Below are 18,703 nucleotides of genomic sequence, written 5' to 3'. Positions count from 1 at the left end.
ATAAACCGCGTGTAACCATGAGTAGCCCCAGGTGTGAATGGGAATCATTTGCATCAAAAGACATCCATCCAGTTCAAGAAGCTTTGGATTAATTTCACAGTGCAGAAAGGATTGGTATTTCCACTGGCAACACACATGAAAGGTAGCTGAGGGGTGTGTGGGCCTCTCTTATAGTATGGGAGTTCCCCTTCCCCAATTCTCAGTTCTTCATATCTCCAGTCTCTACATCTCTGCCTCACCAATGAACAAGCCAGGAATATAAGGCACTCCAACTAGGTAAAACTGTTTGTTTACAAGTGTATAGGCACTGGGACAGGGGTAAACATGAAGCAAGACTAAGGCAAGATTCAGCCAATAGACAAGTTTTTGTTGTTTGTTAACTGTCCCTAAGTCAACCCCGGCTCATGGTGACCCTGTGGGTGAAAAATCTCCCTCCAAGGCCCCCTGTCATCCACTGCTCTGCATAGGTCTTGTAAATTCAGACCCCTGATCTCCCTAACTGAGTCCACCCATCTAGCATGCAGTCTTTCTCTCTTTCTCAATTTTAGGCTGCATCAATAGAAGTATAGTGTCTAGATCAAGGGAAGTAATGGTGCTTTGGTTAGGCCCCACCTGGAATACTGTATCCAGTCCTGGGCACCATCATTTAAAAAGGACATTGAGAAACTGGAGCGTGTCTAAAGGAGGCTGACTAAAATGGTGAAGGGCCTGGAAACCATGCCCTATGAGGAAAGACTCAGGGAGCTGGGGGTGTTTAGCCTGGAGAAGAGAAGGTTAAGAGATGATATGAAAGCCCTGTTTAAATATTTGAAGGGATGTCATGTTGAGGAGGGAGCAAGCTTGTTTTCTGCTGCTCCAGAAAACAGGACCCGGAACAATGGATGCAAGCTACAGGAAAAGAGATTCCACCTCAACATTAGGAGGAACATACTGACAGTGAGGGCTCTTTGGGATAGCGGCTCTTTAAATGTGTTGTGTGTGAAAATCTTTAATTGTGATTGTGTGATGTTCACAGGTTAATTGCTGGTTAAACCCCTGATTTTCTTTGCGTGCTAATGTCCTATGTATGGTTGCAACCTGTGTTGCAGAAGTCTGAGCACAATTTTGCTTGTGTGGGAAACCTATTTACTTGAAAGTATGCCAAGGGATCTGGTAGCACCCTTGAGGCTCACCAAAAGAGTGAAGTTGGCAGCATGGGCTTTCCTAGACTGGCTCTCCTTCTTCAGAGGCAAGCCTCAACTGGGCTGGAGTCTCCCAAAGCGCAGGCCCTCAGCTGTTTTCCCTCAGAGGCTCCCAGAGGGGCTGCCAACCCTTTGGCCACCATTTCCCAGACTGACATGGATTCTATTAGAACTCACAGATATAGCAGTGTTAGTCTGTGGAATCAGTCTGTAGAGAGGTCTGTGAGACTCACCGAAAGAAAGATGTTGGTGGCATGAGCTTTCCTAGGCTTCAGCCTACTTCCTCAGAGGCAGTTGGATATAATTATTGTTGTTGTTGTTGTTGTAGAGAGATCTTGCAGAACCTTTGAGACTCATTGAAAGAAAGTGCTTGGCAGCAGGAGATGCATAAGATGTGCTTTGCATTGTTTGTTGTTGTGGGCCTTCAAGTTGTTTCCCACTTAAGGCCACCATCTCATGGGGTTTTCTTGGCAGGATTCCTTCAGAGGGGGGTTGCCATTGCCTTCCCCTGAGGCTGAGAGAGTGTAACTTGCCCAAGGTCATGGTCAAGATGGGAATCAAACCCTGATCTCCAGAGTCATAGTCCAGTGCTAAAAGCGCTACACCACACAGACCCTCTGCAATGTATCCATGTGCATTTAATTTCTATACCGTTTTAAGCATGTAGTGAGATACTGTGGCACTTTGGGGAATAACTGAAAGAAAGCAATTGGCAGCATGAACTTTCCTAAGTTTGAGTCTACTTCCTTCCAAAAATGGCGGGGGGTTGGACTTGATGGTCCCTGTGGCCTCTTCCAGTTCTATGACTCTGTGAGACCTACTCACTAGACCCACATCCAACAGAGAGAGGGAGGGGTCCCTGCGGGGGTCTGGACTCAGAGGAGAGACAAAGGCCGGGGCTTCATTGGGGGAGCCACTCCTCCTCCTCCTCCTCCCTGGCAGAAGAAAGGAAGGAAGGGGACAGAGGAGGAGGAGGAGGAGAGGAGGAGCCGGGGAGCCTTCCTCCTCCTCCTCCTCCTCCTTCTTCCTCCTCCTCCTGGGAGCCCTGGCCTGAGCTGACTACCTTCCAGCTCCCTGCCTCTGTCTCTTGGCCGGTCCTTCCTTCCTTGGCCCCCAGAAGAGCCTCCATGGCGCCGCTGGGGAAGGGGCTGCTGCTGGTGCTGCTGGGCTGCTGGAGCTGGAGCTGCTGCTCCTCTTCTTCTTCGCTCCAGGACGAGGCAGACAACCAGGAGAACATCCTCTCCCAGGTAGGAGGACCTCCCCCGGCCCTTTCCCGCGGACTGGGCTGAGAGAGTGGCGCCACGCCTGGGCCCCAGAGCCCCAGCCTCCCCTGCGGACCAAGGAGCTGGGGCTCCTACCCTGGAGGGCTTCAAGCAGAGGCTGGATGGCCCTGGGTCCCAGGGGCTGCTTTGATGGGGAGTTCCTGCATGGCGGAAGGAAGGGGCTTGGACTGGGTGACCCTCCTTGGGGCCTCTTCCAACTCTCTTTGGCCTGGGGCAGGAGGAAGGGGCCCCCGAAGCGCCTGGCCCTTGAGAGGATTTCCTGCCTGGAGGCAAAGGCCCAAGGCTCAGTGGGATGAAAGGGGATTCAGAAGCAGATGGCCCAAGGGGCTAAAGGGGTCCAGGGGGAGCAGACCCCTCTTGGGAGCGCAATCCCAGGACCCTGAAGGCCGCAGACTGTCCCTCCCCCAGAGCATAGGATCACAGAACCCTAGAGTTGGAAGAGACCCCAAGGGCCATCCAGCCCAACCCCATTCTGCCATGCAGGAACTCTCAGTCAAAGCATCCCTATTGACAGATGGCCATCCAGGCTCTGCTTAAAGACCTCCAAAGAAGGAGCCTCCACCACACTCCGAGGAAGGAGTGTGTTCTACTGTCCAACAGTCCTAAGGGCCAGGAAGTTCCTCCTAATGTCGAGGGGGAATCTCTGTCCCTCCTTCTGCCTTGAGCCCTGGGGGTCTGGTCTGGGCCAAGGCAGCCCCAGAAAGGAAAAAAGGCACCAGGGTCCAGTCTCCAAATACACTCAGCCTTTTTTGGGCAGGGATCTCACCTTTGGGTGTCTTCTCTTTGGAGTCCCCTCAAAATTGGTCCTCCAACCCAGCCATGAAGTTTGCACTTCTGGCATCCAGATGCCAGTTTGGAACTGAATCCCAAGGCAACCCTGTTAGTCTGGACAATCACCATGCAAAGAGATCTTGGGCACCTGTGAAACTCACTGAAAGAAAGAAAGAAAGAAAGAAAGAAAGAAAGAAAGAAGTTGGCAGCAGGAGTTTTTGGAGACTTGAGCCCACTTCCTCAGGAAATGATTGACTGATTTCATTTTAATGCCACTTTCTCCCCAAAAGGGACCCAAGTAGCTCACACTTTGAAAACATAGTAGTTCAAGTCTAGGAAAGCCCACACCAGCTTCTTTTTCCCAGTTAGTCTCAAAAGTGCTTCAGGATCCCTTGGCGGACTATGTGGAATTGAGTGGGGCTTGAGGTCTGTGGCTTGGAAGCAAGGTGAAGGCACACAACAACAACAACAACAACAACAACAACAACGCCTGTTTCTGTACTCTGATTCCTAGCTGCCTGTGAAAGTTAACTTTTACAAGTTATGAACTACATTCTAACATAGCTAGTGCTGCTGGAACAGCTAAGCTACAGCCGTAATTTTTGGATCCTTGCCATTCAAAACTAATGCCGCAGAACTGAGAAAGGTTATTGGGGGGGACATATAATGCCAAGAATCCCCCATGCTGCCATCCCGTCTGATGAATTTGGGTAGTTGCAGTACAATAAAGTAACTTTTCCAAGCCCTGCAGTGAGATACAGGTGCATGTGTGGGTTGCCATCTTGCATGTTACAATAACTTTGCAGTATAAATTCTGTAAACTTGCTTCATCTTCACTGGCTGCTTGATATGTTGAAGTCTTACTGTTATTATTTGCCCTTAAGTCAGCTTGGCTTTATGACAGCCTTCTTGGCATTATGCCACCCACCTAATAATTTTTTTCAGTTCTGTGGCATTAGCTTTGAATGGCAGTGATCCATAAACTAAGGCTGTGTCTTAGCTCTTCCAGCAGCACTACATACATGGGAATTTAATTCATGGAGCCCTGCAAGGGCTCCCCTGCTCAGGTCTTGCAGTCTCAGAGCCCAGGCATCCTTGATCAAATTAAGCCATCTCTAGTGCGGCATCTCTCTTTTCCTACTGCCTTCCACTTTACCAAACATTGCCCTCCTTTCCAGTGAGACGTCATCTCATGATAAGTCCAAAGCAAGGCAGACCCTATATAGTTATTTATCTCATTGTCCCCAGAGAACTCTCCTGCTTCAACAGATGAATTGCTTTGCTTCCTGTCAGCTTTCTTCACTGTTCCTAAGAAAACGCTTAAGGCTGGACTGATGCAAAAGAGCACAAGGCTTCCTACAGGTGTGATAGTTGTGTAGAAATATTTGCAGTAGATGTTGCTTTGAATTGAAACTGCATCAGCTGAATTTTTTTCTACACAACTTTTAAGGGTATAGAGACCATGTTGTCTTTTGAATCTGGCTGACATTCTAGGACAGGGGTAGGCAACCTTTTTGGGCCGGGGGCCGGGTTGCTGTCCCTCAGGCGACTGGGGGGCCGAAGCCGGGGGTAGAGCTTCCACCCTCCGGGGGCGGGGCTGCATGCCAGGGGTGGAGCTTCCACCCTCCGGGGGCGGGGCCACATGCCAGGAGTGGAGCTTCCACCCTCCGGGGCGGGGCCATGTGCTGGGGGTGGAGCTTTCACCCTCCGGGGGCCAGGCCTCCCCATCTTTGCAGGCCCCTGACGGGGCCCCAGGCCCTGTCAGAGGCCGGCAAAAAAGCCTCTTGGAGGACCCCAGTGACGGCACCGGGCCTCTTGGAGGCCTGCTGCCGCCGCTGGAGCCCTGTTGGAGGGCGCCACCGATGGCATCGGGCCTCCAGGAGGCCTGCTGCCACTGCCGTTGCCCTCAAATAGGGCTCCGACGGCTTCAGCGGGCCTTCCAGAGGCCCGATGCGGCCGTCGGAGCCCTCTTTGAGGGCGCCAGCGACGGCATTGGGCCTCCAGGAGGCCCGATGCCATCGCCGGAGCCCTCGAACAGGGCTCCGACGGCTGGATCGGGCCTCCTGGAGGCCGAAGTCTCGCGCGACCTTGTTTGAGGTCGCGCAAGACTTCACCTCTGGGCGCCGCCATTTTGGGCGAAAAAATGGCGCCCAAGTCTCGCATGACCTCAAAGAAGTTCACGCGAGAGTTCGGCACCATTTTGGGCGAAAAATGGCGGCACCCAGCGCGGCTTTTTGCCAATCTGGGTGCCATTATTTTTTTGCCCGGCGGCAGTGGCGGCGGCGGCGGCAACCGCCCCCGGGGGCCGCAACGAAGGCCTCCGGGGGCCGGATCCGGCCCGTGGGCCGGAGGTTGCCGACCCCTGTTCTAGGACCTTGTTTAGTTGTGTAGCATATTTAGGATCACTGTGTGTAAGTTGAATCCTCTACCTGTGTGCTCATTATCAAGGCCCACTGTTCATAATATTACTTACTCCTAAGTGGCATGTCCTTCTGAAGAGATATGTGTAGAGCTGTGGCAAGCAACTAGAGTTTTCAACCGGCCTCTGTTGCCTTTCACCTGTGGCTAAAGTCATCTTAAACTGACAGCTGCCATGGATTCCAACAGCTGCTGAAATGAGCCAGAAATACTAAATCAAAACTCTTTATTAAAGTGAGTCATGCAGTGAGTGGGCAGTGTCTTTGGCTCTTCACTGTGAATGAAATCAATTATTGTTACTTAGATGGAAGATGGTTTCCACATCACTTTCCTCCACAACTGAATAAATTTACACTGTTTGTTTCAGTTTTCTTACAAACAAGACTCCTTCCTTTTGCCAGTTGAAAACCTTCTCATATTTAATGCTGCATTGATGGAATACCAAACGTGTGTGTGGTGATATAAAGGAAGCAAATTGGGCACAGAATGTTTTATTTGATCAGCTTCTATTACTAAAGCAGCAAATAAATTTAGCCTCCACCATATTGTAAACAAAATAAAATGGCAGAAATGGCTCAGCTGCTAAATTTAGTTATGGGTTAAAAAACTGTCCTCCTTCATAGAATCATAGAGCTGGAAGAGACTCAAGGCCCATCCAGTCCAACCCCCTGCCATGCAGGAAATCCAGATCAAAGCATCCCCGACAGATGGCCATCCAGCCTCTGTTTGAAGACATCCAAGGAAGGAGACTCCACTACACTCTGAGGAAGTTTGTTCCACTGTCGAACAGCCCTTACTGTCAGGAAATTCCTCCTAATGTTGAGGTGAAATCTCTTTTCTTGCTGCTTGCATCTATTGCTCCGGGTCCTAGTCTCTGGAGCAGCAGAAAACAAGCTTGCTCCGTCCTCAATATGACATCCCTTCAAATATTTAAACAGGACTATCATCACCTCTTAACCTTCTTTTCTCCAGGCTAAACATCCCCAGCTCCCTAAGGCGTTCCTCATAGGGCGTGGTTTCCAGACCCTTCACCATTTTAGTCGCCCTCCTTTGGACACGCTCTAGTTTCTCAATGTCCTTTTTGAATTGTGACGCTCAGAACTGGACACAATATTCCAGGTGGGGCCTGACCAGAGCAGAATATAGTGGCACTATGACTTCCCTTGATCTAGACACTATACTTCTATTGATACAGCCTAAAATCACATTGGCCTTTTTAGCTGCTGCATCGCATTGTTGACTATGTTCAACTTGTGGTCTACTTGGACTCCAAGATCCCTTTCACATGTAGTCTTGTTCAGCCAGGTGTCTCCAATCCTATATCTGTGCATTTCATTTTTCAGCCCTAAGTGCAGTACCTTACATTTCTCCCTGTTGAAGTTCATTTTGTTAGCTGTGGCCCAGTTTTCTAGTCTATTCAGGTCATTTTGAATTTTGATCCTGTCCTCTAGAGTATTAGCTATTCCTCCTAATTTGGTGTCATCTGCAAATTTGATAAATATTCTCCCAATTTTTTCCTCCAAGTCATTGATAAAGATGTTGAACAGTACTGGGCCCAGGACAGAGCCCTGTGGGACCCCACTGGTCACTTCTCTCCAGGATGAAACAGAACAATAGTGGCTTAATATACAAATCTGAAAGACAGGGAGTTGTGTTGCCTGAGGGAGCATGAGAGTGTCATAAAGTTACAGGAACAATTGTGTATTGAATGGATGTCCAGCTGCTGGGGTAGTGCGTCCTGCTGCAGCCTGCAAGCTAATCAGAAGACTGCTTGAAACCAAGGCTTAGGCATGAAAAAGAAAGCAGGAGTAATCAAAATGTTTGGGGCTTCTACTTGAGGCTTTTTTACATTTAAAAAAATGCTTCAGAGTCTTTATCTGCCTATTGGTGCCCTAACTGCACAACAAGAGTGGCAGAACCCAGCGTTTAGAAATTTTACTTTTCCGGATGACTATTTGTAGCATCTCTCCTCTTTCTTCTTAACTTTCTGACTATCAGAACTGTGACTCAGTTCAGGTATCATGCAAAACCAGGGGTAAGGAAGCTCATCCCAGTATTATGTCTCAACTGTCAAACCCTAATCACAACAAAACTCTATGTTGTGGTAGTACATTTATTGTTGTGGTTGTATGTCTTCAAGTCATTGAGGGGTTTGCCCTTGCCTTCCTCTGAGGCTAAGAGTGTTTGACTGGCCTAAAACCACCCAGTGACTTAAGGCCGAGCGGGGATTCAAACCCTGCATCCCAGGGTCCTAGTCCAACACTGAAACAGCTACACCATGCTGACTCTCAGTACCTTGTAGGCATAATTTCTGTGCAACCTTTCAGATGTTTCTTCACTAGGCAAAGATGGTTTAAAAATACGCATATGTGGGTGGAAAAGGGGGAGATGATGTTAAAGTCATGTAGTCTGTATGTTTTGATGTGGTACATAAAGAAGTCTGCTCAGACTATCAAACTAGACCCATCAGGCCAGATCATTCTTGTGTCTCTGTAGACTGCTTCACCTGGAGACTGGAATGTGAAGTAGAAGGAAGAGAAAAGCAGACACAAGTATAAATATGACAAACACATATCTCATGTCAGTTCTGCCCGAGGGAGTTTGTTCCACTGTCGAACAGCCCTTACTCTCAGGAAGTTCTTCCTTATGTTTAGGTGGAATCTCTTTTCCTGCAGCTTGCATCCATTGCTCCAGGTCCTAGTCTCTGGAGCAGCAGAAAACAAGCTTGCTCCCTCCTCAATATGACATCCCTTCAAGTATTTAAACAGAGCTATCATATCGCCTCTTAACCTTCTCTTCTCCAGGCTAAACATCCCCAGCTCCCTAAGTCGTTCCTCATAGGACATGGTTTCCAGACCCTTCACCATTTTAGTCACCCTCCTTTGGACATGCTCCAGTTTCTCCACATCCTTTTTAAATTGTGGTGCCCAGAACTGGACACAATGTTCCAGGTGGGGCCTGACCAGAGCAGAAATAGTGGCACTATTACTTCCCTTGATCTAGACACTATACTTCTATTGATGCAACCTAAAATTGCATTGGCCTTTTTAGGTGCCACGTCACACTGTTGACTCATGTTCAACTTTTGGACTCCCAGATCCCTTTCACATGTAGTTTCATTTAGCCAGATGTCACCCATCTGGGTGCATTTTATTTTTCTGCCCTAAGTGCAGTACCTTCCATTTCTCTGTGTTGAATTTCATTTTGTTAGCTTTGGCCCTGCTTTCTAGTCTATTCGGGTCATTTTGAATTTTGGTCCTGTCCTCTGGAGTATTAGCTACTCCTCCTAATTTGGTGTCATCTGCAAATTTGATGAGTATGCCCCCAATTCTGTCATTGATAAAGATGTTGAATAGCACTGGGCCCAGGACAGAGCCCTGTGGGACCCCACTGGTCACTTCTCTCCAGAATGAAAAGGAGCCATTGTTGAGCACCCTTTGGGTTCAGCCGGTCAACCAATTATAAATCCATGTAACAGCTGCCTTGTTTAGCCCACGTTCTACAAGCTTGTTTGCAAGAATGTCAACTTTGTCAAAGGCCTTACTGAAATCCAGATATACTATATCCACAGCATTCCCTTCATCTACCAAGCTAGTAATTTTATCAAAAAAAGACATAAGATTTGTCTGGCATGACTTCTTTCTCTGAAACCCGTGTTGACTTTTTGTGATTAAGGAATTGCCTTCTAGATGTTCACAGACTCTCCGTTTAATGTTCTCCTTCCTGGTATAGATGTCAGACTAACTGGACGATAATTGTTGGGATCCTCTTTTTTTCCCTTTTTGAAGATGGGGACAACGTTTGCCCTCCTCCAGTCTGCTGGGACTTCTCCTGTTCTCCAGGAGTTCTCAAAGATTATTGCCAATGCCTCCAATATTACATTTGCCAGTTCTTTTAATACTCTTGGATGTAGTTCATCTGGTCCTGGAGACATATACTGTATTCATTTAGATTAACCAGGTATTCCTGTACTATCTCCTTACTTATTCTGTGCTGAAATTCCCCTATTCTGTCTTCTGCTCCATTATTCTCAGGTTGAGCAGCCTTTTCCTTTTCTGAGAAGACTGAGGCAAAGAAGGTGTTGAGTAATTCTGCCTTTTCTATGTCCCCTGCTAGCATTTTGCCATCTTCTCCATGCAGTGGCCCTACCATTTCCTTCTTCTTCCTTTTGCTGCGGACATATCAAAAAAGCCCTTTTTATTGTTCTTAACCTCTCTAGCAAGCCTGAGTTCATTCTGTGCTTTAGCTTTTCTGACTTTACCCCTACACAGGTTAGCTATTTGTTTGAATTCCTCTTTGGTGATTTTCCAATTTTTCCATTTCTTATACACGTTCTGTTTAAAATTTAGCTCAGTTGAAAGTTCCTTAGTCATCCATCCTGGTTTCTTGAGTTCCTTAGTTCCATCCTAGTTTCTTGAGACACCTCCCATTTTTCTTCCTCATTGGAACTGTTTGAAATTGTGCTTTCAGTATCTCCCTTTTCAGAAAGCCCCATCCATCTTGAACTCCCTTCTCTTTTAGTATTCCTGACCATGGGATCACCCCCAGTATTTCTCTAAGTTTACTAAAATCTGCTCTCCTAAAGTCTAGGATGCATGTCTGACTATGCCTGGCTACTCCTTTCCATTGTATAACAAACTCCAGGAGAACATGATCAGTTCCACCTAAGGATCCCACCCCTTGCACTCCATTAACTAGGTCATCCCTGTTGGTTAGGATCAGATCCAAAAAAGCTGATCCTCTTGTTGCCTCTTCCACCTTTTGGACAATGAAATTGTCTTTGAGGCAAGTGAGGAATTCGCTAGACCTTGAGGATTTGGCTGAGTTTGAATTCCAGCAAATATCAGGATAATTGAAGTCCCCCATCACTACTACATCTCTCCTTTCTGAGTGTGTGGTCATCTGTTCTAGAAAGGCATCATCCAGTTCCTCCGTCTGACTCGGGGGTCTGTAGTAGACTCCCACAATAACATCCCTGTTGTTTCCCTCCCCTTTAATTTTTATCCAGATGCTCTCCACTTGGTTTCCAGGATTGATGTCCTGGATCTCTTCACTGGTGTAAATGTCCGACATATAAGACTATTCCTCCTCCTTTCCTGTTTGGCCTGTTTCTCTTGAAAAGGTTATACCCCTGTATTTCTCCATTCCAATCATGAGACTCATCCCACCAGGTTTCAGTAATGCCTATTATATCATATTTGCTTTGTAGTACTAGGAGTTCAAGTTCATCTTGCTTATTGAGCATTAGTGTAAAGACATCTTAAACCATGGGTCCCCCCTACTTGCTGCCTGTGCAAGTTTTTTTTGCCTCCCACTTTTGGGTCCTTGCACTGTTTGTCTTGTTCCTTCTATGACAGTTTGGCTATTTTTTCTATCCCTTTTGCCTTCCAGAATACTGTCTCCCTCCCCCACATAACTCAGTTTAAAGCCCTCCTGGCAAAAACGTTTCTGCCAACTGGTGTGAGATGCAACCCATTCCTTGCCAGAGGTCCTTCCTCATGGAACCTCAGACCATGATCCAAGAATCCAAATTGTTCTTGGCGGCACCATCTGCGGAGCCAGTTGTTTACATCCGCTATTTTCTTTTCCCTTCCTGGACCATGCCCTTTGACTGGGAGAAGATGAGATGACATCCTTTGCATCTGTCTCGTTCAACTTCCTACCCAAAGCCTCATAATCCCTTATGATATTCTGAAGGCTGTGCCTTGCAGTATCATTGGTTCCCACATGAACCAAAAGAAAGGGATAATGATCAGTATTCATTGCCTTCTTTTTGTTGAAAACATCAGTAAAGGTAGATAGGTAAAATGTTTCTCTTTAAATGTGCCCTTAGTAGCAAATTTCAGTGTTTGTTGCTAAACACTGGCCTCAAGACACTTCATTCTACTCGACACTTGAATAAGGGTCTCCACCATTGGAAAGCTCAGCATACAATAAGAAAAATATGCACTTGGTCTATTTTTTATTCTCCAGTTTTGTGTCTCAGTATCCCTCTAAAGGAAATTTTCTGAATGGCATTGACAGTTGTTAAGAGAGTGGCTTTGGGCTGAGCCAGATGTGCTGTTCTGTTTCAGAGCTCAACTAAAGGTCTTATCTTTTTGTTAAGAGGGCATGCATGCATGTCTTGCATGCTTCCAGGAAAGTTTGTTATGGGATTGACCTTACCCCCTTTATTTCAAGAATACCATAATGTTTTATCTGGTGCAGTCTCATGAGAACTCATGGGAAATTTTCTTACATAAGCCACACTTAAGTAATTGGGAGAGCAGAGATCCTAGGGCAACTCCTGTTCATATCAATAAGGCCTGTTCAGGGGAACTTCCCAACTGGCTCTGATTTAAATGAGATCATTCTGGAATGAAGGGTTTGATAATTGTTCCTTTTTAATTTCCCAAAACCCTTTACAGAGAGGCCAAATATATTTGAGGGGAGATGAACTAAGTTGGTTTGGGAGGGCTGGGTAGTGGAAGAAATTACTTTCCCAGATACCCAAGGAACAGAAAATGCTAAGAGTAAGCAATATTTTAAACCAGTGACCTATTTCTTCAGGATTTCAGAATGTCTGTGCCTCTCCCAAACACTCCACAAAAGCATACACATAGTTGGGGACGGGGGAAGGGCTACTTTCCAAACAAATTGACCAGCTTATATTTTTGTTCCTTTTCCTTGCCTAGTTGCTGGGTGATTATGACAAAGTGAAGGCAGTATCCGAAGGCCCAAACTGTCAGTGCAAGTGTGTGGTGAGGCCCCTGAGCAGAAGTGCCTGCCAGAGGGTGAATGAAGGAGCATCCAAACCAGAGGATTTTTACGTGGTAGAAACAATAACGTCTGGACCAGAATGCAAATGTTCATGTGTGGCACCACCATCTGCTCTGAACCCCTGTGAAGGAGACTTCCGGCTGAAGAAGCTGCAAGAAGCAGACAGCAAGGACTTCAAGGTATTTGCCTTCAGGCACTTTTTTATGGGTTTTAAAACTCCCCACTTCCTAAATCTGGGATAGAAATTTTGTAGCCCTCCAGATGTTGCTAAATGAATGGCACCTTTCAGCATTCCTTGCCATTAGCTATGCTGACTAGAATGGGAATTGTAGTACAAAAATGTTCTTCCCATCTTCAAACAACAATGAGTTTTGGACGGCTTGTTGCTGGGGTGAGGAAAAAAGATAGGCAAAAACAGTAGCATACCTAGATCTTGTAAGTGTTAGCTTTTAAATGATAACCAGAAAGATTCCCCCGGCCATTACCTTACTGGAAATGTTATCCTCAAACTTACTTCTATAGTAATCCTAAGAGTAACTTTTCTTTGCCCTTGAAGCAACCTCTGTGGCCACTACTTGCTAGCATGTTGCAAGACACAGGTTTCTGTTTCTTTCATTGGCCACATTCCAGTACAGCTAAACTGCCTCTCCAAGGGTGAGGGACTTTCTAGAAGTCTGCTGCCTTGATGCCTATTCATATTCGTCTAAGCAAGTATTTTCAGTGCAACTTTCAGTGCTCATTAAAGGAATTTCTTTGCTATAACAAGACTTGGAGAGAGCATTTCCTTGAGATTGTCCAACACAACAGCATTTCCCTAACATCGTGTTAATTTAGCAAAGGGTGACATTTCAGAGGAATTACTGTCAGGTTGTCCAGAAAGAACAAAAGGGGGGACAGCACAAAAAAAGGCTCACAGATGCAGCTGCTGCTTACTTGTGGCTTGGATGTCAGTAGGTGAGAAATATTCTTCAGCTTAGTTATTTTCTGTGTATCCTTTTAAATTGGAAATTGAATTAAATCCTTTTTTTGACTACAACTCCCAGAATCCCTTGGTCATTGTGGCTAATTTACTCACCCCAGTGCTGTCTTGATCCCCCAGATTGTCCTTACTTTCTTAGGCAGAGGAATATAAGAAGCTACCCAAGATGTAATTGGATATTTGGGCTCCCCAGCCTTGTTACCTGCATCCCTTTTGGGTTGGCCAAGCTTGGGACTGAGTTAGGAATCTTCTGCATGCTGACCAAATGCTGCAGTCCCACATTGTAGGCTCTCCAGGGCAAGCTGGGAAACAATTAATAGAATCATAGGATTGGAAAAGACCACAAGGGCCATCCAGTCCAACCCCCTTCTGCCATACAGGAACAGACTACTGACCTCCCTCCCCGACAGATGGTGATCCAGCCTCTGTTTAAAATCTCCAGAGAAGGAGACTCCATTATACTGAAGCAGCATGCCCCACTGTTGAACAGCCCTTACTGTCAGGAAGTTCCTCCTAATGTTGAGGTGGAATCTCTTTTACTGTACCTTGCATCCATTGCTCTGTGTTCTATTCTCTGGAGCAGCAGAAAACAAGCTTTCACCATCCTCAATAGGACAGCCCTTCAAATATTTAAACAGGGCTATCGTATCACCTCTTAACCTTCTCTTCTCCAGGCTAAACATATTCAGCTCCCTAAGCTGCTCTTCACAGGGCATGGTTTCCAGACCATTCATCATTTTGGTCACCCTCCTCTGGACATGTTTAACTTGTCAATATTCCTCTTGAATTGTGGTGCCCAGAACTGGATACAGAATTTAAGGTGAGGTCTGACCAAAGCAGAATATAGTACTATTACTTCCCTTGATCTACATGCCACACTTCCATTGCTGCAGCCTAGGATCATATTAGATTTTTAAGCTGCTGCATCATGCTCAACCTGTGGAATGCTACCAGATCTCTTTCACTTGTACCGGTGTCAAGCCTTGTGTTCCTCATCATATATCTGAGCCTTTCATTTTTTTCTGCCTGAGTGTAGTACCTTACATTTTCTCTCTGTTGAAATTAATATTTTTAATTTTGTCAGTTTTGTCCCAGATCTAAAATAGATCTTCATCCACTTGTTGCCCTTCCACTTTCAGGACAATGAAATTGTCTACAAGGCCTGTGAGAAATTTGTTGTACCTTAACTTTTTAGCAGTGTCTGACTTCTTAACAAATATCAGGATAGTAGAAATCCCCTATTACTGCTGCATCTTTCCTTTCTGAATATGTGTTCATCTGTTCCAGAAAGGCATCATGCAAGTCCTCATCTGACTTGGGGGGTCTGTAGTAGACCCCCACAATGATAACACTGTTGTTTTTTTCTCCCTTAATTTTTACCCAGATGCTCTCAACTTGGCTTCCAGTTTTTAAGTCATGGATCTCTTCACACGTGTAAATATCCCTGACATAATTCTACTCCTGTCCCTTTCTGTTTGGTTTATTTCTCTGAAATAGGTTATACCCCTCGATTACTACATTCCAGTTGTGACACTCAATTGTGTCTATGCAGCAAAGATGTGGGAAAGCAGAGGCACAAAAGGACACTCCAGTCATGAAAATGTCCTAACTGGATTGATTTTGTGGTGAAAGTAAAGGATCATGAGGAGATCTTTACTGGATCTTCATTTTGGATGTCATCATCCTTTACTGTAGTGTAAATGTGAAAAACAGGAATGTGTGGCCTTCAGGGAGTAGGAACGTTTTTAAATATAGCTTTAAACCAGGGGTAGAGAATCTTTTTTCTTTCAGTGACATTTTCTCTCTGTAATCTTGTTGGAAAATATTGCATTCTCTCTCCCCCTCCTGAGATAGATAGGATTTTCCTGCATTTCTACTGTCTTCTGTCTCTATTTGCATGCCATTTGGTTCTGCTAAATTACAAGGACAATAAATACCTTTGTAAGTTGGTAAACAGATCATGTGATCTAAGTGACTTCCTTAGGAAGTTCTCACTACAATAGATCTCTCCTGACTTCCCTTAAGTCTCTCCATCACCATGCTCTCTCAACTTTCCTCCGAAAGATGGTGAGATACAAACTCCTTCTTTTACCTGAACTATTCACTAGATAGGTTAGGATGTAGCTTCCGTGCACATGTAGATTTAAGCCATTAGTAAAGTTTTGTTTTTAAACTACAAGCTATTTGTGTCAGCCTCAGTTCTTATAGAAGCATCTTAAGCAAGATTTAAAAGCAAGACCCTAACAGGCTTGGCTTTGATATTTTTAATATTTTTGTTTCCCTACCAAAGACTGAAGCCTTAGGAAACTTGAATTCCCCAACAAATCTATTGCCAGTTGGGCAGTCAGGGGCTAGCAATGAGTGAGGCCAGAGCCAGCAGTTGGCAGGGCTTTTCCTAGTGACTGGCTATCAGGAATGGGACAGATTAACCTTGTCAGAGGCCTGAATCAACCATTTGCAGGGGCTGCTGGAAATTAGTCTGAGGGCTGGATAAATATAATTTAATTTAACTACAATGGCAGATGTGGGGACACAGCTTAAAAGGCCCATTTTCATATTGCCATCATGCTCATCTCCAAAAGTTGGGAGAGGTTGAAAAGAGCCTGAGAAAACAATCTTAACATCAGTGAGTTCAAACTGAACAAGATAGTCTTTAAGGTTCTGAGCATCATCACCAGCACTTTAACTGTGTGTGAGTGAACCAACAGCCAGTGTGGTTGGTCAAAACAAAAGGATATGTTCCATTTGTTTCAATTTTCAGTTTAATGGCTGCATTTTGAACCAATGGTATTTTCTGAGAGGTCTTCAAGGTACATTGTACAGCAGATGAAAAATCTTCAAATGCATGCTCAGTAATACAGTGTATGGCAGTAAGTCTGACTGGGATATTACCTGGGTGTAGATGACCACTCCACCAGGGATGTCAGGGTTGGGGCATCCCAACCTAAGATGAAGTTGAGCATCCCCTCTCAGGACAACAAACCATCCATTCACAGTACATGCATTTTATGGGGATTGACCTTTGGAGTCTTAGTCTTTCTTTATTCATTCTTTATCAATGACTTGGATGACAGAATTGGGGGTATACTTATCAAATTTGCAGATGATCTGAATACCAGTAGACTACAAAGCTGGGCCAAAGCTGACAAAATGAATTTCAACATGGAGAAATGCAAGATACTGCACTTAGGGCTGAAAAATGAAATGCACAGATGGAGGACACCTGGCTGAATGAAACTACATGTGAAAGGGATCTAGGAGTCCAAGTAGATCACAAATTAAACATGAGTCAACAGTGTGATTCGGCAGCTAACAAGGCCAATGCGATTTTAGGCTGCATCAATAGAAGTATAGTGTCTAGATCAAGGGAAGTAATAGTTCCACTCTATTCTGCTCTGGTCAGGCCCCACCTGGAATATTGTGTCCAGTTCTGGGCACCACAATTTTAAAAGGATGTTGAGAAACTGGAGCATGTCCAAAGGAGAGCAACTAAAATAGTGAAGGGTCTGGAAACCATGCCCTACGAGGAACGCCTTAGGGAGCTGGAGATGTTTAGCCTGGAGAAGGTTAAGAGGTGATATGATAGCCCTGTTTAAATACTTGAAGGGATGTCATACTGAGGAGGGAGCTAACTTGTTTTCTGCTGATTCAGAGACTAGGACCCGGTGCAAATGTGTTGGAATACAGCAACTTCACATGCTGAGACCTTCTAGTAATGCATGTCTATGGTGGTCTTATTGTTTACTCACAGCCCCTCCTCCATTTTCTGTTTACCCAAGAGCACACCTTTTGCCTTTTGTCCCTGAGAGAAAGAGCCACCATCTCTCTCTTGCCCTCTCCTTGCTCAAGAGAAGATGCCTTCCTTGCATGCTGAGAAGAAACTTTTCTGAGATGTATGTAACCTACTTTTTCCTACCTTATTTTTCTTGCAACATGAAGCTCGACCTGTGTGTTACTTCATACCACATGCTTTTGTAAGTAAACTTGTTTTATTATTCACTTTAACCAAGTGACTGTGTTTTTATTGGGGACATGTGGGACTGGGAGATATAGTGGACCTAGTTTTCCTGCTCGCTCATATTCCTCTGTGTATGCTCTGATTCAACAATCTCTCCCACTTTCCTGAGTTTCTAGCCATTCTCAAGAAAGTGATATTTCCAACAAACTGATGCAAGCTACAGGAAAAGAGATTCCACCTCAACATTAGGAGGAACTTCCTGACAGTAAGGGCTATTCGACAGTAGAACAGACTCCCTCAGAGTGTAATGGAGTCTCCTTCCTTGGAGGTTTTCAAACAGAGGCTGGATGACCACCTGACAGGGATGCTTTGTTTTAGATTTCCTGCATGGCAGGGGGTTGGACTGGATGGCCCTTGCAGTGTCTTCCAACTATGATTCTATGATTTGTTTTTGATGTCAGACACTGATTTTAGTACTTTCAAAGACATGCCTGAATGTGATATAAAGCAGAGAGAATTGTCAGGGTCCTGTGCTATTTTCTCATCCTTTATATACGGTCCCAACACCTGGTTGGTGGTACCAGTATACATGGCACTTTGCAGAACAGCATAACTAAGAGATGTCCTGGAGCAAAAAATATACATTTAGCATCTAGGGAAGGAAAATGTGGGTAAACAAGCCAGTTGGGATGGGAGGGATAGAAGAAACAGACAGTTAGGTGAACCTTAGTAAGGGGCTAAATTTTGAGAGCTGTTGGTGTAGCATTGGTGGCTAAGACAGAGATATGTCAGGGAGACCCTGGAGTGATTGTTTTTATTTATGAGTTTTTATCCTGCCTTTCCTACACAGAGGTATACGCTCTTCCCCATTTTTATCTGCACAGCAACACTGTGGCCCTGGTTAGATAGAAGGAGGGTGATTGGTTCAAGATCATCCAATGAGTTGTCTGAATTGGGGACTTCTTCTTCTTCTTCTTCTTCTTCTTCTTCTTCTTCTTCTTTTATTAAATTATTATTATTAAATTAATAAATTAATTCTTAAATAAATAAATAAATTTTGTTGATCTTAGATCTCCTTGATAATAGGCCAACACCACACTGGCCCTCATTCGACTTTCATTATAACTTCTACAGTGAGCTCTCGATCTTTTTGAGGCAAATTATTGTATGGTCTCACTCTGTTGATGCCACCTGCTACATGAGATGAGAATAATTGTGACCTATCTCCAGGGTTATTGTTAGGATTATAACAAGACAATTGTGTGGAACACTGAGCACAAAAAGCACAACATAAATACTTAATATGGTCAATTACTCTTTTTGGGGTATATTTTTATTCCGAATTTTGAAAGTA

The 18,703-nt window shown here is 45.1% G+C and overlaps 1 protein-coding gene across 1 annotated transcript in view; it reads left to right on the top strand.

Moving 5' to 3' along the window:
* The first annotated feature begins 2,308 nt into the window (after positions 1–2,308).
* The window catches only part of LOC149316672 (olfactomedin-like protein 2B), a 40,214-nt gene continuing 23,819 nt past the window's right edge, over positions 2,309–18,703 (top strand). The window contains exons 1-2 of the mRNA XM_089518328.1: positions 2,309–2,428; positions 12,328–12,591. Of these exons, the coding sequence (XP_089374454.1) occupies positions 2,309–2,428; positions 12,328–12,591 (384 nt within the window). The remainder of the gene's footprint in view (positions 2,429–12,327; positions 12,592–18,703) is intronic.

The sequence above is a fragment of the Sceloporus occidentalis genome, unplaced genomic scaffold (assembly GCF_023333645.1).
Source record: "Sceloporus occidentalis isolate IW3139 unplaced genomic scaffold, rSceOcc1.0.p SCAF_3, whole genome shotgun sequence".
Lineage (NCBI taxonomy): Eukaryota > Metazoa > Chordata > Lepidosauria > Squamata > Phrynosomatidae > Sceloporus > Sceloporus occidentalis.
Note: the sequence above shows the minus strand (reverse complement) of the source record. Positions and strands in the feature narration are given on the sequence as shown.